Below are 22,751 nucleotides of genomic sequence, written 5' to 3' on the forward strand. Positions count from 1 at the left end.
ACTAAGTGATACCTGAATTTATAAAATGATCACTGGGTTCTTGCCTTGTTCTGACACTTGGTGGCGCACTTTCCTAACAGGTTGTTATTCTTACTATTTTTGCACGAGATATAATTTGATAACAGGATATAAATACTGTAATTTTGCTTGGTGGTCTATTAAAGAGTTACATCAGAAAAACAAATATTCACTGCATGTTATTTTTAAGGATGTACAAGGTTGCATATACAAGTTTTAAATTCACGGGTTCATGAAAGAAACATTCTTTTGTTCAATTTTAAGATTATTGGTTTTAATTTAGCACAAATAGGTATCAGCGAAATAAGTGAAAATGTAATCCAGTGAATAATTATAATGCATTGTTTGATTACAAATTAACAAGGTTTTAGCTGAATTTGAGGTTATATGCCCAGTTCATCATAAATGTACTTACCGGTACATTGTTATGGGTTCATTCTATAATAGTGAAAATATAAATAAAAAAAAATCAAGGTCACCAGACAATTGCTATGGAGAGATATATCTCAATTTTGCTCATTGATATGAGATAAAAATATAACATAAATCATAATTTCATAAAAAGATTTAAAAAGAATTGTCATATAATTTTGTGAGTTTCCAGTATAATAGTTTTCACATGATGTACAATGAAATAGTCTCCCATAATGCATTGCGTATATGTGCAGTATGCGTCTATGTGCAGTATGCTCAAGTTGAACACAATTTGAACATGTGTTTGAATGCATTCCAATATTGTAGCCCAGATTCAATGTATAATGTGTAAATACTTACCTTTGTTATGATTGTTTGAATATATATTTCCTTGTGAATAATTAGATAAGAAAACCATGCCCCGATTCTAAGCAGTTATAATTGAGCTGATAGACAATGGAAATACATACTGGTATACTCTAGGCAACCACTCTTCAAGCCTAGTACATGACAACATACCAGACATAGGTTCAAGGCTACCAAGCCCAGAATTGTACAGGACAACATAGATTCTAGACTACCCCTATTCAAGGCTCGAACTGTACACGGTAACATAGCAGGCATAGATTCATTGTAAGCCACCACAATTCAAGTCTAGGACTGTACATGACAAAACAGTAGGCATAGATTCTAGGCTACCCCTACCGGTATTTAAGGCTAGAACTGTACATGACAAAACAGTAGGCATAGATTCTAGGCTACCCCTACCGGTATTTTAAGGCTAGAACTGTACATGACAAAATAGTAGGTATAGATTCTAGGCTACCCCTACCGGTATTTAAGGCTAGAACTGTACACGACAAAATAGTAGGCATAGATTCTAGGCTACCCCTACCGGTATTTAAGGCTAGAACTGTACACGACAAAATAGTAGGTATAGATTCTAGGCTACCCCTACCGGAATTTAAGGCTAGAACTGTACACGACAAAATAGTAGGTATAGATTCTAGGCTACCCCCATTTAAGGCTAGAACTGTACACGACAAAACAGTAGGCATAGATTCTAGGCTACCCCTACCGGAATTTAAGGCTAGAACTGTACACGACAAAACAGTAGGCATAAATTCTAGGCTACCACCATTCATATGATATGTCTTCTACAAGTATAATCAAGAAAACAGAACTTTTGAACCGTTTTAAAAATAAATACAACAATGGCATTATTTTCCCCAGACTGATCATGTTTTGGGAGATTTGAGAATTACTTGCATTTGCTGGAAAGAAGCCTGATCAAATCAATGATGTTACTATGACCTTCTAAGGAACCACTTTTGCTTTCCGAGTTTTGATACTCGACTATTCCATTACCTTCTTGAGAGTCCTCAATGTCCCAGCAAACCTCTGACGGCGATAAAATACATTTTTCAAGGGAAATGAAATCAGCTGTTCAAAGAGGTAATGTTGTATGTTGTTTATTAAAAGATGGTTACAAGAAATGTCCTCTATAACCAATGTTGCCAAGTCAACCACCTAGAGTACTTCCAGAAGGCAGAATAAACTGAAATGTTTAAAACGCTTTGAATGCCCAATTGTTCTCAGCAACATTTTGTAAATGTGTAGAAACATGTATTCAATAATCTATTTGTGAATCTTGGACCAAATTTCATCTTAAAGTAAGAGGGTCGTCACCTGCGAACACATCAGAATTGAGTCTCAAGTGATGATGACAACACGCGCTAAAAACGCACAGGCTTATGGAAAGACAATGACACGCTATGGCCATCTGACGCATGCACAGGTGACGACTCCTCGCAAAGACATGTGGAAAGAATTATGCTGTGGGTTTGGTTAAATGATTTTTACATTACGCAACAACAACAGCTCTGTATAATTTGTTCATTCACATTGTTGCTTAGTCACAAATGCTATATATGAAACATGTAATCAGTAATAAACAGAAACAATTTATTCTGTTATAATAAATTCATAAACTACATTTGTACTATTATAACAATGCAAGAACACAGTACACATGTACTTGTTTGAATAGTTATGGTATTATACATTAGAATACAAACTAAAATAAGAAATTGAAATACTTAAACCATCTTGATAATATCACATCTACAGCCAGACACTCTTCACCATGTTATCAGCCACACACCTTGCAACATATGGATCCTATGGTATATGGCAATCTGAGTAAAAAAAACGATGTTGGTATATAGGCTCCTATTTTTTTTTACCTATATTTTTTTGTTTAATTATGACTTTTTTTTTTTTTTTTACTTGCTGCTAACAAGTTTTTTATATATCGTAATTTAAGGTTAAGAGATGCGATTTACAAAATAAGTAAAACCAAAAAAACTATTGAAGTGTGAAGTAATTATTGCATAAAATGTTTAGTAAATCCATACATGCTGTGCCTCAAAATTAAACTTGTTAGATATTATTTTGGTCGACATCAAATTCAGGCTTCCAAATACATATCACATCAAATCAAATTAGAAAATTCCGACTTATACTGATCAAAACCTGACATATTGTGCCATTTATTGAGTTATTTATTGTCTTCACTACTACAAATTCTGTTATGCAATGCTGTTTGAATTCAGCTGCAGCTACACAATTTGAAGTTTGTTTGGAAGTTATGTTAACACATGTCAAATAATCATCCAATAAATTAGAGAGGGGACCTAATAACGATATTATCGTCGATATAGGATCACAGGCATCACAGACTAATTGAAATAGAAAATGCTTCACATCAAATATTGGTTTCGAAATATAGTTCATATTCAGAGAATCCTGCATATGATTTGGTGACTTGATGACACCATAAAATGCTGAAAAGTAAATTCCAACATAATTGTCTGCGATTTGACAATATGGCATTATGGTCACACTGTTTCGTAGGACTCCATAAAAATATTACCACACCTCACTAAATTAAATATATTCATTGTTATGCTAAATTAGCTCTATTTATACAAAATTAGGTTCTACTTTGGGCTCCTACTTTCCAATGCTCTATGTAGAAATTGGTCTAATTTACGACTTTCTCAACCCAATTTTGAAATGTGAAAAAATAATTTCACCATAGAAACCAGTACAAAAATGTAAATTTAGATCATTTTCCATGGAATTCAGACTCTTGTTTCAAGATATCCTAGTGACATTAACCAACAATAATGAAAGGAGGAAGAAAATCTTCAATTCACCCTGACCCTCCTTAAATATGATACTACCAGTAGTACACTAAAATCCAAACAATATGCTTGGTACAAATCTGAGCATATGCAATCCTTTGAAAATGTGCATTGTGAACCAATTAAGTTCACAAGAAGTGATTGGAACATCACATGCACTAAAAACCACTATTAGAATTTTTTTTTTTTTTTAATTTTGATGTTTTATAACAATAATGTGTCCCCCATACAGCATCATATTGGATGATTCAGACATGGGTGTAGACATGTGTTAGGCTTCTACTTGCTCATTATCTTGCCATAGACCCTTCTCTTGATCCAATATGGGAGATTCAATATTGTTCAACAACAAATTTCTCCATAATATATTTTCCATGCCTTCCAGCAAAGAAGCACTCTTGTAGCATCAACAGGATGTCGATGGGCATAAACAATTTTGTTCGAGTGGACAACTCATTCCGGTTGTGTAGTCATCCATCATTTAGCACCTAGCTAGAGTGACAGATCAACTAATATACAAACTGTATATTGGCATTATGAGCAGTGTCCCTTACACCCATTTGTGTCACTAGAGGGCACACTTCATAGCAAAGGTGTATTGATTGCTCACATACAGTTATCTTAGGTTGTAAGGTTCAGACAGGGTCAGACACACTCAAAAATATAAATCGTATAGTCTATATTACAATAAACAAAGAAACTCACAATGCTTCAATGACCAACCAAGGTGTTAAACTACAATACAAAAAACTCAAGATTTGTTATTCATTTATGGGTATTCACCTTATGAAACATGACAACATGAGCCATATATTGGCTTCTATATGCAAGATCTACACTTATTATGGTAACAGAAATATTTCTATTTACTGAGGGCAAAGACTTAGTTGATAAGAAAACAGAATGGCATATACCCAATTTTCTTTATTTCTCTCATTTTTTTTTCTGTAATCAATGTACCGGGTAACCCAAGTTGTCAAATAAAACAGGTACTGGATGACTTCAATAAACAGATGACTCAATCACAGGACACACTAAGTCAGTGATACATCTGCACTGTAAACAAAGCTTGAAACACTCAACATACTGTTACATGATAGATAGGTACATGTATGTAACAAAGTCCATGGGCAGCTTAAGTCTTAAGTCAACCAATGCCATATTAGGAACCAATTCAAATATCAACTGCAACACAACACGCCACGCCTATAAAAAGCAAAACTAACGACAAATTACTGCATTAATGTCACAACGTGGTTAAATAAATGCCAAGCTGTTAACAGCGACAACTTTGATATTCTTGCTGCCATTTAGGATGCAAGGAATGTATCAAACATAGTCATGATGACAACAATGACTAAATACAAAGTATTCTGGGATTATCATGTCATATTTAACAGGGGGGAAAACGAGTTAAAAGTTTATCTATGAATCATAAATTCTTGAAGTTGCTATGGATGCAACTATACCTTCTAGATAAGCACATATACAGTAGTGCATATGCCATTCCAATGTTTGCCTACGGGATTAACTGACTGAAATTTTACTACTGTCATTTTTTTACTATTCCGAATATTGAAAACGCTGTTTTCAGTACCTTGGATGACCTCTAATTGGAATGAGACATGCGTAATGCTGCAGGCTGGAAGACTTTTTTCTTCTTTTTCTGCCTTTGTTTTTATTAGCCACCATGGCTGCAACTATTTTACCTTTAGTAGAAGCACAGTTCAATTTAATAAACAAAATACTTACTGTAAAATACTTTATTTTAGCTGGAATTAATTTGCGCTGAAAATACTTTTTGAGCGTTTTGTGTGGAATTTATTTTCACTGATTTTTGGCAAGTTGAATGTAAAATATAGTGAAAAAAGGTTCCTTCAGCAAAAATAGTGAAAATTTCAGATTAAATTTTTCCCAGTGTCCCATCCTGTAAATATGGTCCAAATAATGTGCATACATTCAATCACACATGTCAATGCATGTCATGTGTCAAACTTGGGTCAGCCATCCTGTAACACTTAAATGTGTCTAACTTGCATAGAGTTTCTTACTGGTTCTACTCTACAGAACACTGAATAACTTCTTTCAATTTCATGAGTTAAGCTGCACCAGTACAACACAGCAATCTGGTAATTTTGCAAGCACCTGTAAGACATTCAGAACAAAATTTAGTGAGGATGATATTTAAAAAAAATAATATGTTAACAACATGGACAAGAGAATAAAATGCTGTTAATAATTTGGATAATTTAACTGAGGAGGCCAATTTTAGTGAATCTGATTGTCAATACAAAATTTTGCAATTTACAGATTAAACCTTTGCTCATAGTGATGAATGTATTACATTAAACTCAACTGCTTATCATTCTGTAGATACAATTAATACTTATCCATAAGCAATTACACACTAATCATCTGAATAAAAATAACAAAATTCCTTGGGAGACTTCAAAAGTATTTTTAGTCAGCACATGAAAATAATTATGGGTGGGTAGGGGAGGGGAGGGGAGGGTGGTAACATACACACAGAACTACATATACTGAAACCCCTTTCAAAAAGCAATAAGAAGCAAATATATTACCTTAAGGGTGTGTAGTAGTCACCACCTCTTGAAGACTTGCCACAGCCTCTGCAGTAAGATCAATATCAGACTGAATATAAATTATCTGATCCACCACTTCAGTAGCATTTTCAACAACAGGCTGGACTTCATCAGCATCTGGCAAAAATCTGCAAAACTTTTGATGGTTGAAGAGACCTCGTTGCCTATCAAAGGTACGTTGACACTTGCTGCAAGAAAACTTTCGGGCATGAGTCTTCAGGTGCTTACGCAATGATTCTTCTGTTTTAAAACCTTGCTTACAGTGGCCACAACGAAAAGGTAACTTGTGAGTAGCCTTGTGTTTCAGCAACTGATACTGTGCTTTGAAAGTCACTCTGCATATAGTACATACAAATGGTCTAGTTGTATTATGTGTTGACTCGTGATTTCGCAGGGTTCTTTCAGTCTTGAAGGTCTTTCCGCAAGTTAAACATTCGTGAGGACGATAATCCGAATGTGCGATCATGTGCTTCTTCAGATAGTTGACATTCATAACTTTTTTGCAGACTTCACACTCGGTGGTGGGGCCAGTTTTATGAACATGGTTTTGATGATCAGTCAAAGTTCCTTTCAATTTGAACCTTTTACCACACATATCACACTCGTAGGGTTTCTCATCACTGTGAATTTTTTTATGAGCATTAAAACTCTGTATGTATCCAAAGGATTTTCCACACAGATGACATAAGTATGATTTTTCTTTTGTATGTGACTTCATGTGATCTTTCAGTCCCGTCTCCCGGACAAAGGCTTTACTGCACACAGTACACTTGAAGGGTCTCAGATTTTCATGAACAGTTTGGTTATGGAGCTTAAGAGTTTGTGGGTAGCCGAAGGACTTGCCACACTTCCCACAAACATGTGGTCGCTCTCCCAAATGAACTGCACGTACATGCAACTTAGCTGTATTGGCAGCTCTGAATTCTTTCCCACAAGATGAACAAGCATATGACATTTTACCAGACTTTTTAATTTTATGCGAGAGACCTTCCAAAGGCTGTATGTACAAAGAATCCACCAACTTCAGAGCTTCTGAATCTTCCTTATGAAACTCGCGTACATGTTTATTAAGTCCTGCTCGTGTTGTATATGGAATCTTGCATAATGGGCAATTCAGCACCTTCGTGCAATCTATTTGTACAGTCTGTCTTCTCACTTTCAACTTAGGATGTTTACGCCGACAGTGAAAATATAGAGCAACATTTGAAACAAGCCTTTCATCACAAACCTTGCAAATAAATTTCTTGTCATTTCTGTGTGACATCATGTGCCGTTTCAATGCACGTCTAGTCTTAAATACTTCGTTGCAAACATTACATTTATGAAAAGCCCTTGTAGTTTGTTGGTCAGAGTTTTGTGTACTTTGATGTAATTGTTTTACATGTAATTTGAAGTCAAGTAAGTTGTTGCATGGAAACTCGCATAAAGGACAGTTGAACTCTGTACCTCCCTCTGTTGATTTTAATCCATCTTTTGTTACATCAGTACCAGTAAGCTTATCATTTACGCTTGTATTATTTTCATCATCCAGGGCGTTGATACTAGTTTCTGCCTCCTTATCTGCGACTGCGGTATTATTTTCATCATGAAGGACAGCAATACTAGTTTCTGCCTCCATATCTGGGGCTGCGGTATTATTTTCATCATCCAGGGCAGTGATACTAGTTTCTGCCTCCTTATCTGCGACTGCGGTATTATTTTCATCATCCAGGACAGCAATACTAGTTTCTGCCTCCTTATCTGGGACTGCAATATTATTTTCATCATCCAGGGCAGTGATACTAGTTTCTGCCTCCTTATCTAGGACTGCGGTATTATTTTCATCATGAAGGACAACAATACTAGTTTCTGCCTCCATATCTGGGGCTGCGGTATTATTTTCATCATCCACGGCAGCTGTACAAGTTGCTGCATCCTTATTTAGGACTGTAGTATTATTTTCATTATCCACGGTAGATGTAAGAGTTCCTTCTGCCCTACCCGTGTCTGTGGTACTATTTTCTTTATCCACGTTAGCTATACTAGTTTCAGCTTCTTCATGTGGGACTTTGGTGCTATTGCAATCATCAAGGGAAACAGTACCAGTTCCAGCCTCATCTGTTACCGTGGTACTTTTTTCATCTACAATAAATTTGCCAGAACCAATTTGTATGATTATGGGTTTCAAATCTTTCTGCTTATCCATAGGGTTATTACTCTCGCTTGAATGCTCTTCTTTCAAATGATTTTTCAGTTTACTCAAGTCGGCACAAGTTTCTTCACACAATGGGCAACTAAACATATCACTGAACTCTGAATCACTTTCTTCCTCACAATCATTGCTTGATTCTGACATTAGTTCATCATTACTGTATTCCAATGAATCGTCTTCTTGTCTCTCACATATTTTCTTTGGCTTTCTTGGTGGTTTGCTAATCATTTCAGGTTTAACTTCACCATGTTTTGTTCGACAGTGTTTATGCACATTGGAGCTTGTAGTGAACTGACTCCCACAAACATTACAAGTGAAATACTTTTCCAACTTAGTTTTTTTGACATATTTTCCAGAACATTTACCAATCATTTCTGGCTTTACTTCCCCATGTTTTGTCCGACAGTGCTTATAGACATTGGAACTTGTAGTAAATAACTGGCCACAGAGGTTACAAGAGTATGGTCGTTCACCAGTGTGTATTCGCATGTGTCGTTTTAGTCCAGTGCTACCATACAGTGTTTTATCACAAATTTCACACTGTAGACTCTCATTCTGTTTTGTTCTGCTTTGAGTGTTTTTATTGGGACTCAAAGACCTGCTAGCAGCAACATTGGCATAATTTTCATCTTCATTTGGAGAGGTATGTATTTTTTCTGACTTCGGAAATAGGTCACTGTCATCAGCATTACTTACAATTACATCATTTGAAGCCAAGGAGCAAGCTGGTACATCTTTTCTTTTATCACGTACTCTTTTACCAATCATTTCAGGAGTTGCTTTCCCATGCTTTGTTCGACAGTGCTTATAGAGGTTTGAACTAACAGTAAACGTCTGTCCACAAACATTACAAGAATATGGTTTTTCACCTGTATGTACTCTCATGTGACGTACAAGTCCATCAGCTGTAGAAATATACTTTTCACAAATTGTGCACTGTTCGCTTGCTTGCTTTGTTTCTTTTATATTATTTTTCCCAGAAACTTGAGTGCTACTTCGAGTACCTCTGCTTGGGCCTGAAGTCAAGTTTGCCACTAAACTCTTACCAAATCGTTTACGCTTTCCTGTTGTAATTTTTTTCATTTTACCAGGAGACCAATCATCATCATCGTCATCTTCATCGCCACCATATGGTATTCCATCTTCAACTTCACTGTCATCAGAATCCTTATTTGTGTTATCTTCCTTTGCAGTTGAACAATTAGATTCATCTGTGTTTCTTGTCTCAGTAAGACTAGATAGTTTGGTCACAGCAATTTTTTTCATTGCCGATGGCTGAATCTCATCACCTCCACCTGCCTTCTTCAATACTTCCACAGTACATTTCTGAGGAGATGAAACCTTCTGTGAAGTATTTTCTGAGTCTGCTGCATTTGCAGGTACTTTTCTGGATCTCTTCATGAAAGCCATACATCCAACACGCAGAGTTTCCACCTCAAACATTTCAGCAATGTTTACCAAATTATTGGCATTTTCATCATTTACTTTTATCTGACCAGTATATACATACTCTACAAATTGTTCTAATGATTTAATATCCATATTGTCAATTTGGAGTGTACCTGCATCAGAGTTGGGCTCATCTATGTATAAAGTTCGCTTAGCAAATTCACTGACAGCAGTGAATACAACTCGATGACAGGAAACTTCCTGCTCCCCATTACTTAGTCGTAAATCCGTCCCAATATTGTTTTCCCTCATAATATTCAGTTTGTCTAAAATGATAGCAGAATGGTTGGAGCTCTTCAAAACCCACTCACTGGCAGCAGTTGTCTCACTCATTGTTGAATTCAATTATAATAGCAGAGGATAATATCAATCTGAATTACTTTATTATGTGGTGTGTGTACCAGAGGATCTGAAAATGAAAAACAAAGAACAATATAAGTATACACACAGTAACCACAATGTGTTAAAATATGCTGCCAACTAAATACACTGGGCAAAAGGACAAGGAGAGGCTCAGAATTTGTTGTTATATGTGCCTGTACTACTGTTTTATCCTAACACACTTAACATACTGTTCAACCATCTGTAGCGATTACTCACAAGCTCTGTTATGACATTAGAACGTCTTCAGAGGCAATTAATGCGATGAATTTAATTCTTGATGCTGACTCATCGACTCACACCATATGTTCTACCCTCACTTAACTTTAAACTCAATCGCCTTATTCTGATATATAAATCCAATCATTTTATGAAATCCATTATTTGAAATATACATTCTTTACAAGGGCGGATACAGGATTTTAATTATGGGGGGTCCAGTCTAAGTTACTGATTTTTTTATATAATACAAAAACAAATTGAATAAATTTTTCAACAGGGGGTGGGGGTGGGACCCCAAGAACCCCCCCCCCCCCTACATCTGCCATTGCTTTAACACTTGCTGTTCATCAAGCCATTTTTTACAAAAGAGTTTAACAATCCAGTTAAATCATGTACAATACTTTTATCATTTAAAAAGATATGCAAAGATTTGTTGTTTTAAATCTTCAAATCAGCAACTGATTAATCTTTCAGTTTTGTGTTTATATTTTACTGTTGTTTCTTTATTTTTGTTGATGTTTCTGCTATTATGTTCATTTTGTGGCTTTTTAATTAGCTGTTTTATATATATATATATATATACACATGTACCGGTATATATATACATATGCTCAACATCCATGATGGATTTTTCTTACTGAATTTATTGAGTACTCAAATAAAGATCTATCTATCCAGGGTTCCCCCCATTGCATAAAGTATTGGACAATTTGCATAATAATAGAATATGTTAATGAATTATATTGTATTCATTGTAATGCTAAATTGGTTTTATTGTTTATCCAAAATTAAACAGTTGGGAACCCCTACTCTTTAATGCAGGGCTACATAGGCTACTCCAAAATGTTGAGTATTCTGTTGACGAAGCAATGAAATTCTCTAATACGCAAGTCATTATGCACTGCGTTTTTTTTGGTACGTACAATAACAATGTGTCCTGTAACGCAACATTTTTGATTTATGATAAATCATAATCTGATTTAGTATACAGTATGGAGTAATGAACAATATTGAAGCATAATTGTATGCTTTCGTCCTATCGTATCTTTAACAGCATTTTCCAGAATGGTCACCGATATTTCACCTGACATGTACGAGTATGTCACTAATAACAATTATGAATATAAAAATAACAGATCTTGCTATTTTCACATTTGGCAAGTTAGTTACAATTTCATATTCATTTTTCACATTTACATAAACTATTTCTAAGAATTTGTCAGGTGTGGTACAATTTCATATTCATTTTCACATTTACATAAACTATTTCTAAGAATTTGTCAGGTGTGGTACAATTTCATATTCATTTTCACATTTACATAAACTATTTCTAAGAATTTGTCAGGTGTGGTACAATTTCATATTCATTTTCACATTTACATAAACTATTTCTAAGAATTTGTCAGGTGTGGTACAATTTCATATTCATTTTCACATTTACATAAACTATTTCTAAGAATTTGTCAGGTGTGGTACAATTTCATATTCATTTTCACATTTACATAAACTATTTCTAAGAATTTGTCAGGTGTGGTACAATTTCATATCCATTTTCACATTTACATGAACTATTTCTAAGGAATTTTGCAGGTGAGATACAATTTCATATTCATTTTCACATTTACATAAACTATTTCTAAGAATTTGTCAGGTGTGGTACAATTTCATATCCATTTTCACATTTACATGAACTATTTCTAAGGAATTTTGCAGGTGAGATACAATTTCATATTCATTTTCACATTTACATAAACTATTTCTAAGAATTTGTCAGATGAGGTACAATTTCATATCCATTTTCACATTTACATAAACTATTTCTAAGGAATTTTGCAGGTGAAACACAATTTTATATCCTGGTAAATGTAGTTGGTAATCGTATTTTCATACTACCATATTAGGAAATGTGAATTCCAAATATGGAATGATTACAGCCAAAACAAGGTCAGCTTCGACGTTCAGTTGTGAGACATAACAAAAAAAACGCAGCTAGTAATACATTTTGAAAAAAAAAAAATACAAAATAAATGCAATCAGAGGCACCGACTTTACGCGTAGGAAATAAATAGAACACGTTGTGACACAGTCTCACCAGCCTCTTTCACTCACGCAATATAATTACGCTATTTCCCAACGCACTTATATTTAATACATTGATGAAAAACACCACAAGAAAAATGTAAATCAGGCTTGTAATTACTAGTTACTCAACTCGAACGCAATGTTCATCACTATAAAAGTGGATAAATTCGAACCAGCCAGCTCATGACCGGAGACGTCTGGTCGTCTTTGTTGATAACTCGCCAATTCACCATAATCGTGGTGGTGAACTGTTTAGCTGATTTTTCCAAAGATGGACATTCAATTCATATTCATCCCAACTTATTTGAATACTCTTTCGGAAATTTGAGACATTGTTCAAAAAATCGTGTACAGGGATATGTCTGATGTCAACTAATAATACGCAATTATCCAGCCAGTACAAGAAATTATTGCTGATACTAAACATGTATTGTATTGGGAAGTTGGATACAAAACGTGTAGTCCCCGGGCGTGTAGTAGACGAGCATAATCATACTGTCAAATGTTTTTCGTCTTAGCCTTATCTTTTCGTCTTAACCATCGCAGTCCGTTTCATTGAATGTTTAGTTTGATAAATTATAAACATATATTCAGTGTGAGACTGTTGCTTTCAAGTTGTGTTAATACAAAGATGATTTAAACTTGTCCCTTTCGTTGTCAACGTATTCAATATACAGAAATAGCATGCTTGTGTGCGTTTGCGTGAGTGAAAAGTGCAGATGAGGTTTCTGGTCGCAACGCGTTTTATTTATTTCTAACGCGCATGATCGCGCCTTTGATTACGCTTATTTTGTTCTTTCATACTCGAAATCTATCGCTGACACCGTTTATTTTGTTATTTCTCACAACTGAATGTCCAAGCTGACTTTGTTTTGGCTGTACGTGCGTTAGCCCTGCATACAGTGCTGTGTGTACGGCGTTCGGTTGATAGATGTCCCCACCACAGTCCTGCGTACCTTCATAGACAAAGTCCGGGAGTGCACCGTAATAGACCATTTTCCGTTCACTGCCAGAATCACGCGTTATGCGTGAAATCGAACGTAAAAACAGGACAAACAAAGGTCATAGCGTCGTAGTCGCGTCAAACATCGCGTGGGATTCGACAAACGCGAAAGTATTTCAGGGACATTTCCATGCTTAATAATGTGCTGTCCACATTTGATGATAGGCAATTTCGATTAAGTAAAGGTATTCGGAAGCAATATTCCTCTGTCGAAGATCGGCCGGTCAATGTAAGCTACAAAATAAAGAAATTCTAGTTCAAAATCAAATCGTTCGATTTTTGCGGCAGACGTTCGACGCGCGTGTTTCATGCATCTCGCGAGATCTTGCAATTGTACAGAAAATCACCTATTGGTGCGCAAGTTGAAAATAAGTAGTTTCCCAGCCGAAATCGGTTGAAATGATGATAGTTATCCGTAACAACCATTACAAAGTTATCAGAAACTGAAATATCTTTAAAAAGCGACTAGTAAAGACGGACAAAATGTAAACGCGTAGGTACCGTAGGAATTATCCACCAAACGCCGCCATTTTTAATTTCATGCACGCAAGAGAATGTGTTTGTTTTTAGGGCAAAGTAGACAATTTCATCCACAATCGGACTCCGAACTGGGAGTTCTGGATATATCTGGTGATGGATCATCATTTGTGGTACCTGGGCATGTTATTTCATTAAAAAATTTATTTTTTTCAAAGTCGCGGACTTTGTCTATGGAGGTACGCAGGGTTGTGGTGGGGACATCTATCAACCGAGCGCGTCCCCGTACACACAGCATGCATCACTGTACGCAGGGCTATACGTGCGTAAGCTTCTCCTACTAATAAAAACAAACATGGCAGCCCCCAGGGTTTGACCCAAACCCCATACAAGAAAGTTTGCTCAATTTGTTCTAAACTTTTTGTATTTCGGCATCCCATGATGTATCCTTGGAAGTAAAGATGTACATTGTTTCATAAGGTTATTATAAGGATAATGCATAATATGCAGTACTTGTAATAACCTCATATAGTATTAATAACATCCAAGGCAGTCGTTGGAGGCTTATCATTAATTGATTCATGAAACTCGTAGTATAATGAGCACTTTCCCACGAGGGAATATCCATTGGCATAAAATGAAAAACAATTGTAGTACTAGTTAAATCCCCCCCCCCCCCGATTACTAAACACGCGACCAATCAAAGACGAATATGGTACACACGCATTCAGTGGGAACATTTATAATTGTTGATGATAATGATTAGTTTGAACAGAGAATTAGCTGTGTGCATGTTTAATTTACAAATCTCAATTTATGAAATTGGTAGACCACATTCCCGAAAATTTGATGGCACTGCTATTGTCGTACATACATGTACATGTTTATTTAGGTTAGTTTTCAAGAATCGTGAATATATGACTTTCTTTAAATAAACATATACATATGGTAAATATGCTTCATTACATAGGATAGCACACTTACTGGGTTCAAAAATTAAACAGTTCTTGGCGCTTTACCAAGGAAACGCGTGTCAGTCCGAAACCTACTGGCAGACAGAACTTCAAAATGGCGACCAATCTCAACTACCTTCGGATTCGTAATCAGCTTTGTAATTGTAGTTTCGGATTCCACTCGGAGATTACTTCTCGTAAGACTCCGGTGACACGTCTCGATGGAAATAGATAATAAGCATTCAATGTGACCACAGAAGATTACACAGGATCCTGCTAAACCTCACAGTTCCGTTGAATGTGAACTGCAGACACGAAATAAACCAGCCTACCAGAGGTAACCTTTCTGCGCTGTTGGTTTGTAACACGTGTGATGATTGGTTCATTGTGTTTCAAGCGTCCCCGAAATACGAGGGCTTCTATTTTAGCAGAGACGAACTCCGCTGAATCACAATCCTACGATGATTCCCATAGTACGTTGTTTGTTCGTAGCTAGAAACACTTTCATGAATCAAATATTTATTCTATTTGTTTGTTTGTTCAAAATAATATTATATTGTAGAATATTTTTTTTACTGTTTTAGTGCTGAATATTTGTAGAATATTTTCATTTTCTTTTTTACGGTGTTAGTGCCGAGTTCACTTGCAACCGAGCTCATGAGATCCATGAAATTAGCCACAACTAAGTGTAAGCAAAAACAAATTAAATATGTGTGTTTTTACTTTCCTAGTGTAATCTGAACTGATTATTATGAGTTACATTTTGTAAACTGTTACATTCAGTACATTATAGCGGTCAGAAAAAACGGAAACATATTAACCAACTATTCCAATTCTATAGATGAGCGAATTGGTATGAGCTGTCAGGATGGCCGAGCGGTCTAAGGCGCCAGACTCAAGGCTTTGATACCTTGCCCTGATTACAGGGTTCACCGAGAATTCTGGTCCACGTATGTGGGCGTGGGTTCGAATCCCACTTCTGACAATAATTGTTTTTTTTTTTGTTGAATAATAGTTGTATACTGTAAACTGCCGCTTCTGTTGAATATTATTAGTTTGGCCATCGTACAAATACACTTATTTATTATTTAAACAAAAAATACCACATTAATTTGTCGTTACCCGTACACCTGCGTTGACTTTTCATCGCATCTATGCGGCTCTGTCGACATTATGTTTTTACACATGGGTGAACTTAGTAGGGGGCCCCCATTCTCTTTCCCAGAGTTCCTTGCGGTTAGATCACCGAAAGTAAATCGTAGAAATAAAACTCTGCCTGGGAGATTGGGGACGCCCACCACTAAAACTTTCGTCACTCATACACGTATATCCCATAATGCAACATGATAATGACGTCATTGTAAAGGTGCCCTTCCAGCCAGACAACCTTCTCAGAATTCATTGCCATTCTGCTATCATTTTCGACATCCCCATTTACCCTGCAAACAAAATAACACCGAATAAACGGCATGGTAAATAATATGCAAATCAAAGTAAACATGTACAGCGTGCGTGACTCGAACTGACGCTCGCTGACCTGGTCCAAAAATTATGTTCTCACTCAGCAATCAGTTCACGCGTGATTTTATTACGTTCAAGCTTGTTCTGCTCTTAGATTTAATTATATATAATTAAATGCGAAAGTACCACTACAAACCCCGATTGTTTTGTGAGAAGCCACAAGACTTTCACTACGTTTTAAAATATGTTATCGATAGCTGATAATGATTTTTTTTGTAAACGCAATAAAAAGGGTGATATAAATTACAAAGGATTTTATTGTGGAATAACGGTTACTAAGGTGTTGCTCGGTTCTTCAAGCAGACCGTCCTGCCGCTTGCTGGGGCGAAAAGAAATAAACAAATAAAAACACGTCGTGGTACTGACGGCTAACTCGTCTTAAATTTCCACTCATTTTGTGCTTCGGCAGGTCAAAAAATAGCTTCTCACTTTGGATATAGTTAGAATCTATAAATATTGTTTTAATCACAATACACTGTGAGCTTTAGCGTGTCTTCCATCCATAACAACTTAACAATTTAAATTTATTTAGGCTTTTGGCTTCCGCGAAGCGACAAATTCCACGAATAAGGTCCAGCATTATTATTAACACTCAAGCCCCACCCATCGCATTAAACGACATTAAGAGAGAACACCAGACGGGACAACTAGAACTATAACAGCTTACGTACTCTGAAAGAATCAAGAAGGAACAAAACAAAACAGGTATTTATACATAGTTTCGTCGCCCGTCTTCATCGCCGTCAACGCTATTCCTGTTAGTTGTATGACACTCAGACGACTAGCCAAAATTTGGGTTGGTTGTCTGAGTTTTAGTAGTTGTTAAATGTGACTCCTGCGACTTGCAATTTCCGCTTCAAGAACGTGTAAATGTTTCATTTTTGGTTATATTTGCTTTTTATTTAAACAATACATCGAGAAGATGAGAGGATTTCACACATACTAGTAAGCTCACACAGGCGGCATTGTTATACAAAGCGTACACAATGTACTTTATATTCAATACTCTGATTAAGAGATACCATAGACCTAGGGATAAGGTGGTACATATATTGACAAATATGGCGTTATGGTAGTATCAATAGTTAGGGTAAAGATGATATAACACTGTTTTTCATGTCTGTAACCACAAAGGCATAACTCTGGATCGAAAGTAAGTTCGACTCACAGGGTAAGGGAAACACTGAATTTGTCGAAATGTACTCGTTACTCTATTGTCGTGACATTGTGGATCGCGGAACTACTAGTGTTTAAAAGAATGTACAAAGGTGGCGGTCATTTTGACAATTTTGGAACCATTTTAATGTTCATTGGTTTATTATGTGAAATCATGAAGCTATTGTCTCATGACACCAGCATTATTTTGTGTTTTACAGTGACGTATTTTGGGAAACTTGTCCCAGTATTTTTCAAAAATCGCTTTTTTTAGAACAATTCCATAGAGCACAATGTTAAAGAAAAATTGCATTTTTGATACATTTTAAAACACAGTTCAATACAGTAAAAATATCCCACCATTCACAATATATAATTGTTTCAGCCTATGTCACCAGCCTACAATTTGAGATATGGCGTAATGTCTCTGTTGTGGGAACCTATGGTAAAAGCACTATAATACTGGCAAAATGACCATTTTCAACTAAAATACAACAACCATTTACTCGAAAATTAATGTGGTGACCCCAACTTATCCTTATATTATCGTAGGTACAATTTATTAGAAAATGAATAAATTCTGGATACTTCAATTCACACAGTAGACATCCTCCTATATCCCAAGTATGCATGTGATGATATCCCCATGGTTACGGTGACATATAGAGTATGTCGTAAAAGTATTCAGCATGAGCAGCGGGCAAAATTTTGTTTTGTTTGGTGATTTACCGAATTATTAATTGATAGCTTATCAAATATACATCCGATATATATTATTGTACCTATAACGATCTGTCGTCAAACTGATGGCACCGACGTCTAGAGTGTGTGATTTCAAAACTCGTCTATTTTATATATTAGAAAAATAGTATTTAAATATCTCTGTTTTAAATCCCATATTTCAACAGATCATTATGACATGGTAACAATGTTTTTTTTTGTGATGTGGAAAAAATGTTTTATAACAGTTTTAATACAATTCCAGACATTAATAGTTTTATGAGATAAAATATCTTATAATATAGTTGACCTTTCACTTTGTAGGGTCAGTCGGCTATAATTATTTAGATACCATTTGATGGTATCACCAACTTTATAAATCACTGATATAGTACGCTATCACATACACAATAATTCATTTTGTAGTATGCTGCTGTAATCGGCGCTTATCGGCGGGCCTATATACCCTAGATATCAGTGAGCTCATTGTATTTCTCACGAATTTATCGATACATTTACTCATCGTGTGTTGATACTGTTTCTTTTTAACAAAAACCTGTATTATTTTCACTAGGTTACAATGGCTGCATTTAACAGTGAAGGACGCGAGCAACTGAGAAAAATATTTGATGATCTGAATGATGAGGAGACGAAACGAGCTAAAACGTACCTCCGAGATCATGGTATTGGTAAAAAAAGGTTGCAAATTGACGACACTGACGACTTGGTTGATATCTTAATAGCTAATTTTCAGCCATTTGAGAATTGTAAAGAGGTAACAATTGAAATACTGGAAAAAATTCCCAGACGAGATCTGATTAAAAAAAATGAATATTTTTTTAATGGGATTGAATATATCCGTGGAAAGTTGATCCATATGCTTGACGACCTGGACGACAAAGAGACTAAACGACTGACGACGCTTCTACGAGATCACGACATCGGGAAGAAAATTCTACAGGGCAAGGATAGCGATGACATAGCCGATATACTAATCAGCACATTCCAACCCATTTCGAAATGTTTGGAAATATTCAGAGGCTTGTTAATGCGAATCCCAAGAAAGGACATTGTTGAAAAGAACAAAGATTTCTTTAGTATTCAATAAACAAATGTCTTCTGCAAAGCACCAAAAAAACATCCTTCACTTAAAGGGGTAACTTCCAAGCCCAGGGATTGCACCAAAGAATCATGGGACACTATAGTTTATGTTGTTTACAAAGTTAATCTATCTTTTGTTATCCATTGTCATTTTAATCTAGAAAGTAAATTTGTTGTGAGATTAGGCTTAACTGGAAGTGCCCCTTTAAGATATTCAGAGGCGTTTAATAGCGAGAAGGGAATTTTTTTTTTTTAATATACTAGTATTTTATTTTACAATTCAAAACACTGCTTTAAAGTTAGATAAATCAATAGCTAATTAAAAAAAATCTGAATTTGCTTAGGATACTACACGTCAATCGGTGTTTGAAATATTGAACAAACGAACACTTCTATATTTTTGCATAATGTTTTTTTCCTTTGGATAAGTGTATATTTCATTATATATATTGTCTAATCAGATGTCCTTAAACTTTAGCTTATATGTAAGTAGTCAGTAATTGGCTCTTGTGTTATCATAGGGACGATGTAGTATTACTAATCAACGAAATACATATTATAAACACCTAATGCAAAAAAATGTTATAAATACGTTGTTTACTACTTGTGATAGCGGCAATTTCGCAATGCTTCATCCTCTGGGACACATCCCTGGCAATCATGTGATTGTGCCAACGGCTGCGGCCATTGTTTACAAGATACAATATATTTTATTTGGAACGTACACAATACAAAGCTTGAGTAAAGTCCAAAAAACAAAACAAAAAGAAATAACAATACAAAACAACTAACTAAATAACTAAACTAAAATAATCTCATAATCTGAAAAACAAAATTAGCTAAGTTGGTATAGATAAATTTATCATTACTAGAGAAAATCTGTACAAACAAATCTTTCTTACATAAATGTTTACTCTGATACGTATTGGAGTTTTATTGGAAAGTAATAATAAGAATCTGTATTGCATAATCGTATCTTTATTTGGATTACATTTACAAGTAACAAATTGGAAGCGCTAAAATTGAAAAGAAAAAAAAACCAGTTTATTTATTTAGGGGCAGTTTATTACTTATTCGCCGACGGTATCCTACTCGGTCCAAAAATCTTAACACCTTTCGTCAAATAGCACCCCCTTGTAAATTACCTATTGATATGCTAATTTTGGTATATTTGTCTAACGATTGTCTCTGAACAATGCTATCAGTGATTATTTGTTCACTGCCCAACCCAACTCGCCTTTTTCACACCTATGGTGGGGATTAACAGATAAATGTACCCCGAACCTGGTGGGTGGTAAGTTTTAAGGAGCTAGTAGTATATCGTCGGGGTGGTTCGTTATAATGTGGTAGTTTTTTTAAATGATTTTCTCTGGCACTGAAACAATTATAGATGTAGCTTGCTAGTTTTTTTTTGTTTTTTGTTTTTTTTTGGCTATTATTGCTTGTTAGTATAGTAATTAATTTATTAGTATTTGTGTTGTTGAAATGTATTGAATTTATTTCCTTCAACATTTCAGTTCTCTCATTTTCATACAGCTTGCATTCAAGTAAGAAATGCATTTCGTCTTCAATCAAGGAATTTGTTTGTATCGTCCTTTCTCTGTTTCTGAATTATGGGCGCTAATTCTCAATTTTATTAATGCTGCTCTATGTTTTGCATTTGTTACTGTTGTTAGGTAATTTTCATACTGACAATTCTTCTTTAGCAGTCTATATGTACGCAGCTTATTCTTTTGTTTTTTTTTATCATCATGCATTTTTTCTTGACTCTTGTTTTCGAATAGTTTTTTAAGTTTAACGCAAATTGTGTTGATTAGATTGGTGTTATAATTTGGATCATTATTTTCCCATGACTTATCGATTTCCAGATAGTGTAGAATATTTTTGATACCAGACACCCAATTGAGTATGCCTTTACCATCCACCTCTATGCCAAGTCTGTATGCTTCATGGACTATGTAAGATATCGTAAAAAAAGCGAGAAGCGAGGCGTAATCTGAACTGGCCGTTTTGATGAATAAAGCTGGACTACTAGTATCTGCAATGAACTAATGCATATTTTTTTGGTCGAATGTGGTATCTCTTACGTGTTTAAATGCGTGGAACTATGATGATATAGCTCCATGGTGTTATCAGCCAAGCGAGCCGAAGTTCCCTGCACAAGGTTTTCCCCAAATTTGCACCCTCTGGTATGAAATGACTGTGTGGTTATTGTGATCTGCAGTAGCACTGGTCAATAAATTGTAACTTTTATAAGTACTTTTGTTGTAATGTTTGAATAAATCATTCAGGGTTAGTAGTTCCTACACTTTTTGTGTGGTTTCTCAACTTTTGAAAATGAGTGTCATTATTCTCAGTATTCATCATTATTCCCCGTAAAATCTACCGAGTTAGTGTCACATGTTTCGAATTTACATCGATGATTCATGAGACAATGATATATGTGAATATGTCTGGGATTTAAAATACCATGCGCTTTGTCACGGAATACTGGTCCGCCAAAGATGTGATGGTATGGTTGAGTGGTGAATTACTGGGCTAGAAAATACTTTACTGTACACATATAAAAAAAAATCAGCTGAAATACCACCGTGTATGACAAGGTCCGACAATTAGTTCATCACGTGATGCAAATGAGTAAATAAACGAAGAGTATCAACAATCATTCTTGGAGTGGAAGTGGAGCAAGTGAATATAGTCTGACATTATAGTACATATTTTTATACATTACAAACCCACCAATTGGGATAGAATGTACAAAACACTTGATCAAGGTAAATTTCCCAAATTAGTTCTTTCAGGGAAAATGTTACTAATGAAACTAATTCTCGTGACGAAAACAGGTAAAAATGCATGACAGACATCATGATATAGTGCTACTTTCCATTTTTTTGTTGTTGGAATTGGCAAATTATTATACAAAAAATAGTATTTTGAGAACAGTATCTTAGGAACAACGGTAATCTGAGAAAATAGGATAACAAAGAGTGTAATGCCAGTCACGATAATATTTGAGATATAGGAAGATACTGCACCACAGGTCATCGACCCAAAAGTACACAAGTTTGACAATTTGAAACATTTGCAATGACATCAACATTAAATATAAATAAACAAACTTACAAAATCTAATGACGGGTCACGTTACTAGTACTCACGAGGTATGTAAATATTCTTACATTTGGGTGTGTTCTATCCTCGGGGGCGAAGCTACGTCACAGACGTGGTTCTACGTTGCTAAGACGCGCACCA

At 35.4% G+C, this 22,751-nt stretch overlaps 1 protein-coding gene, 1 long non-coding RNA gene and 1 other non-coding gene across 3 annotated transcripts; 2 read left to right on the top strand and 1 right to left on the bottom strand.

Annotated features, from left to right (window-relative positions):
- Positions 1–5,389: 5,389 nt before the first annotated feature.
- On the bottom strand, positions 5,390–15,326 carry LOC100367537 (uncharacterized). Its single transcript, XM_006820980.3, has 3 exons — positions 15,034–15,326; positions 6,224–10,293; positions 5,390–5,786 (listed from the first exon to the last, which is right to left on the bottom strand). The coding sequence occupies exon 2, from the start codon at positions 10,215–10,217 to the stop codon at positions 6,225–6,227; it is 3,993 nt and encodes a 1,330-aa protein (XP_006821043.1). The 5' UTR covers positions 10,218–10,293; positions 15,034–15,326; the 3' UTR covers positions 5,390–5,786; position 6,224.
- A 538-nt stretch (positions 15,327–15,864) lies between these two features.
- TRNAL-CAA (transfer RNA leucine (anticodon CAA)) lies at positions 15,865–15,987 on the top strand. Its single transcript has 2 exons — positions 15,865–15,902; positions 15,942–15,987. It is a non-coding gene; the product is annotated as a tRNA-Leu (tRNA).
- Positions 15,988–17,097: 1,110 nt separating this feature from the next.
- LOC146734437 (uncharacterized) lies at positions 17,098–19,021 on the top strand. Its single transcript, XR_014931505.1, has 2 exons — positions 17,098–17,228; positions 18,973–19,021. It is a non-coding gene; the product is annotated as an uncharacterized LOC146734437 (long non-coding RNA).
- The last annotated feature ends 3,730 nt before the right edge of the window (positions 19,022–22,751 follow it).

This window comes from Saccoglossus kowalevskii, chromosome 14 (genome assembly GCF_978046115.1).
Source record: "Saccoglossus kowalevskii chromosome 14, keSacKowa6.1, whole genome shotgun sequence".
NCBI lineage: Eukaryota > Metazoa > Hemichordata > Enteropneusta > Harrimaniidae > Saccoglossus > Saccoglossus kowalevskii.

Bases quoted from the DNA above. Each gene is read 5' to 3' on its own strand.
- LOC100367537 (XM_006820980.3), bottom strand. From the start codon at position 10,217: ATGAGTGAGACAACTGCTGCCAGTGAGTGGGTTTTGAAGAGCTCCAAC.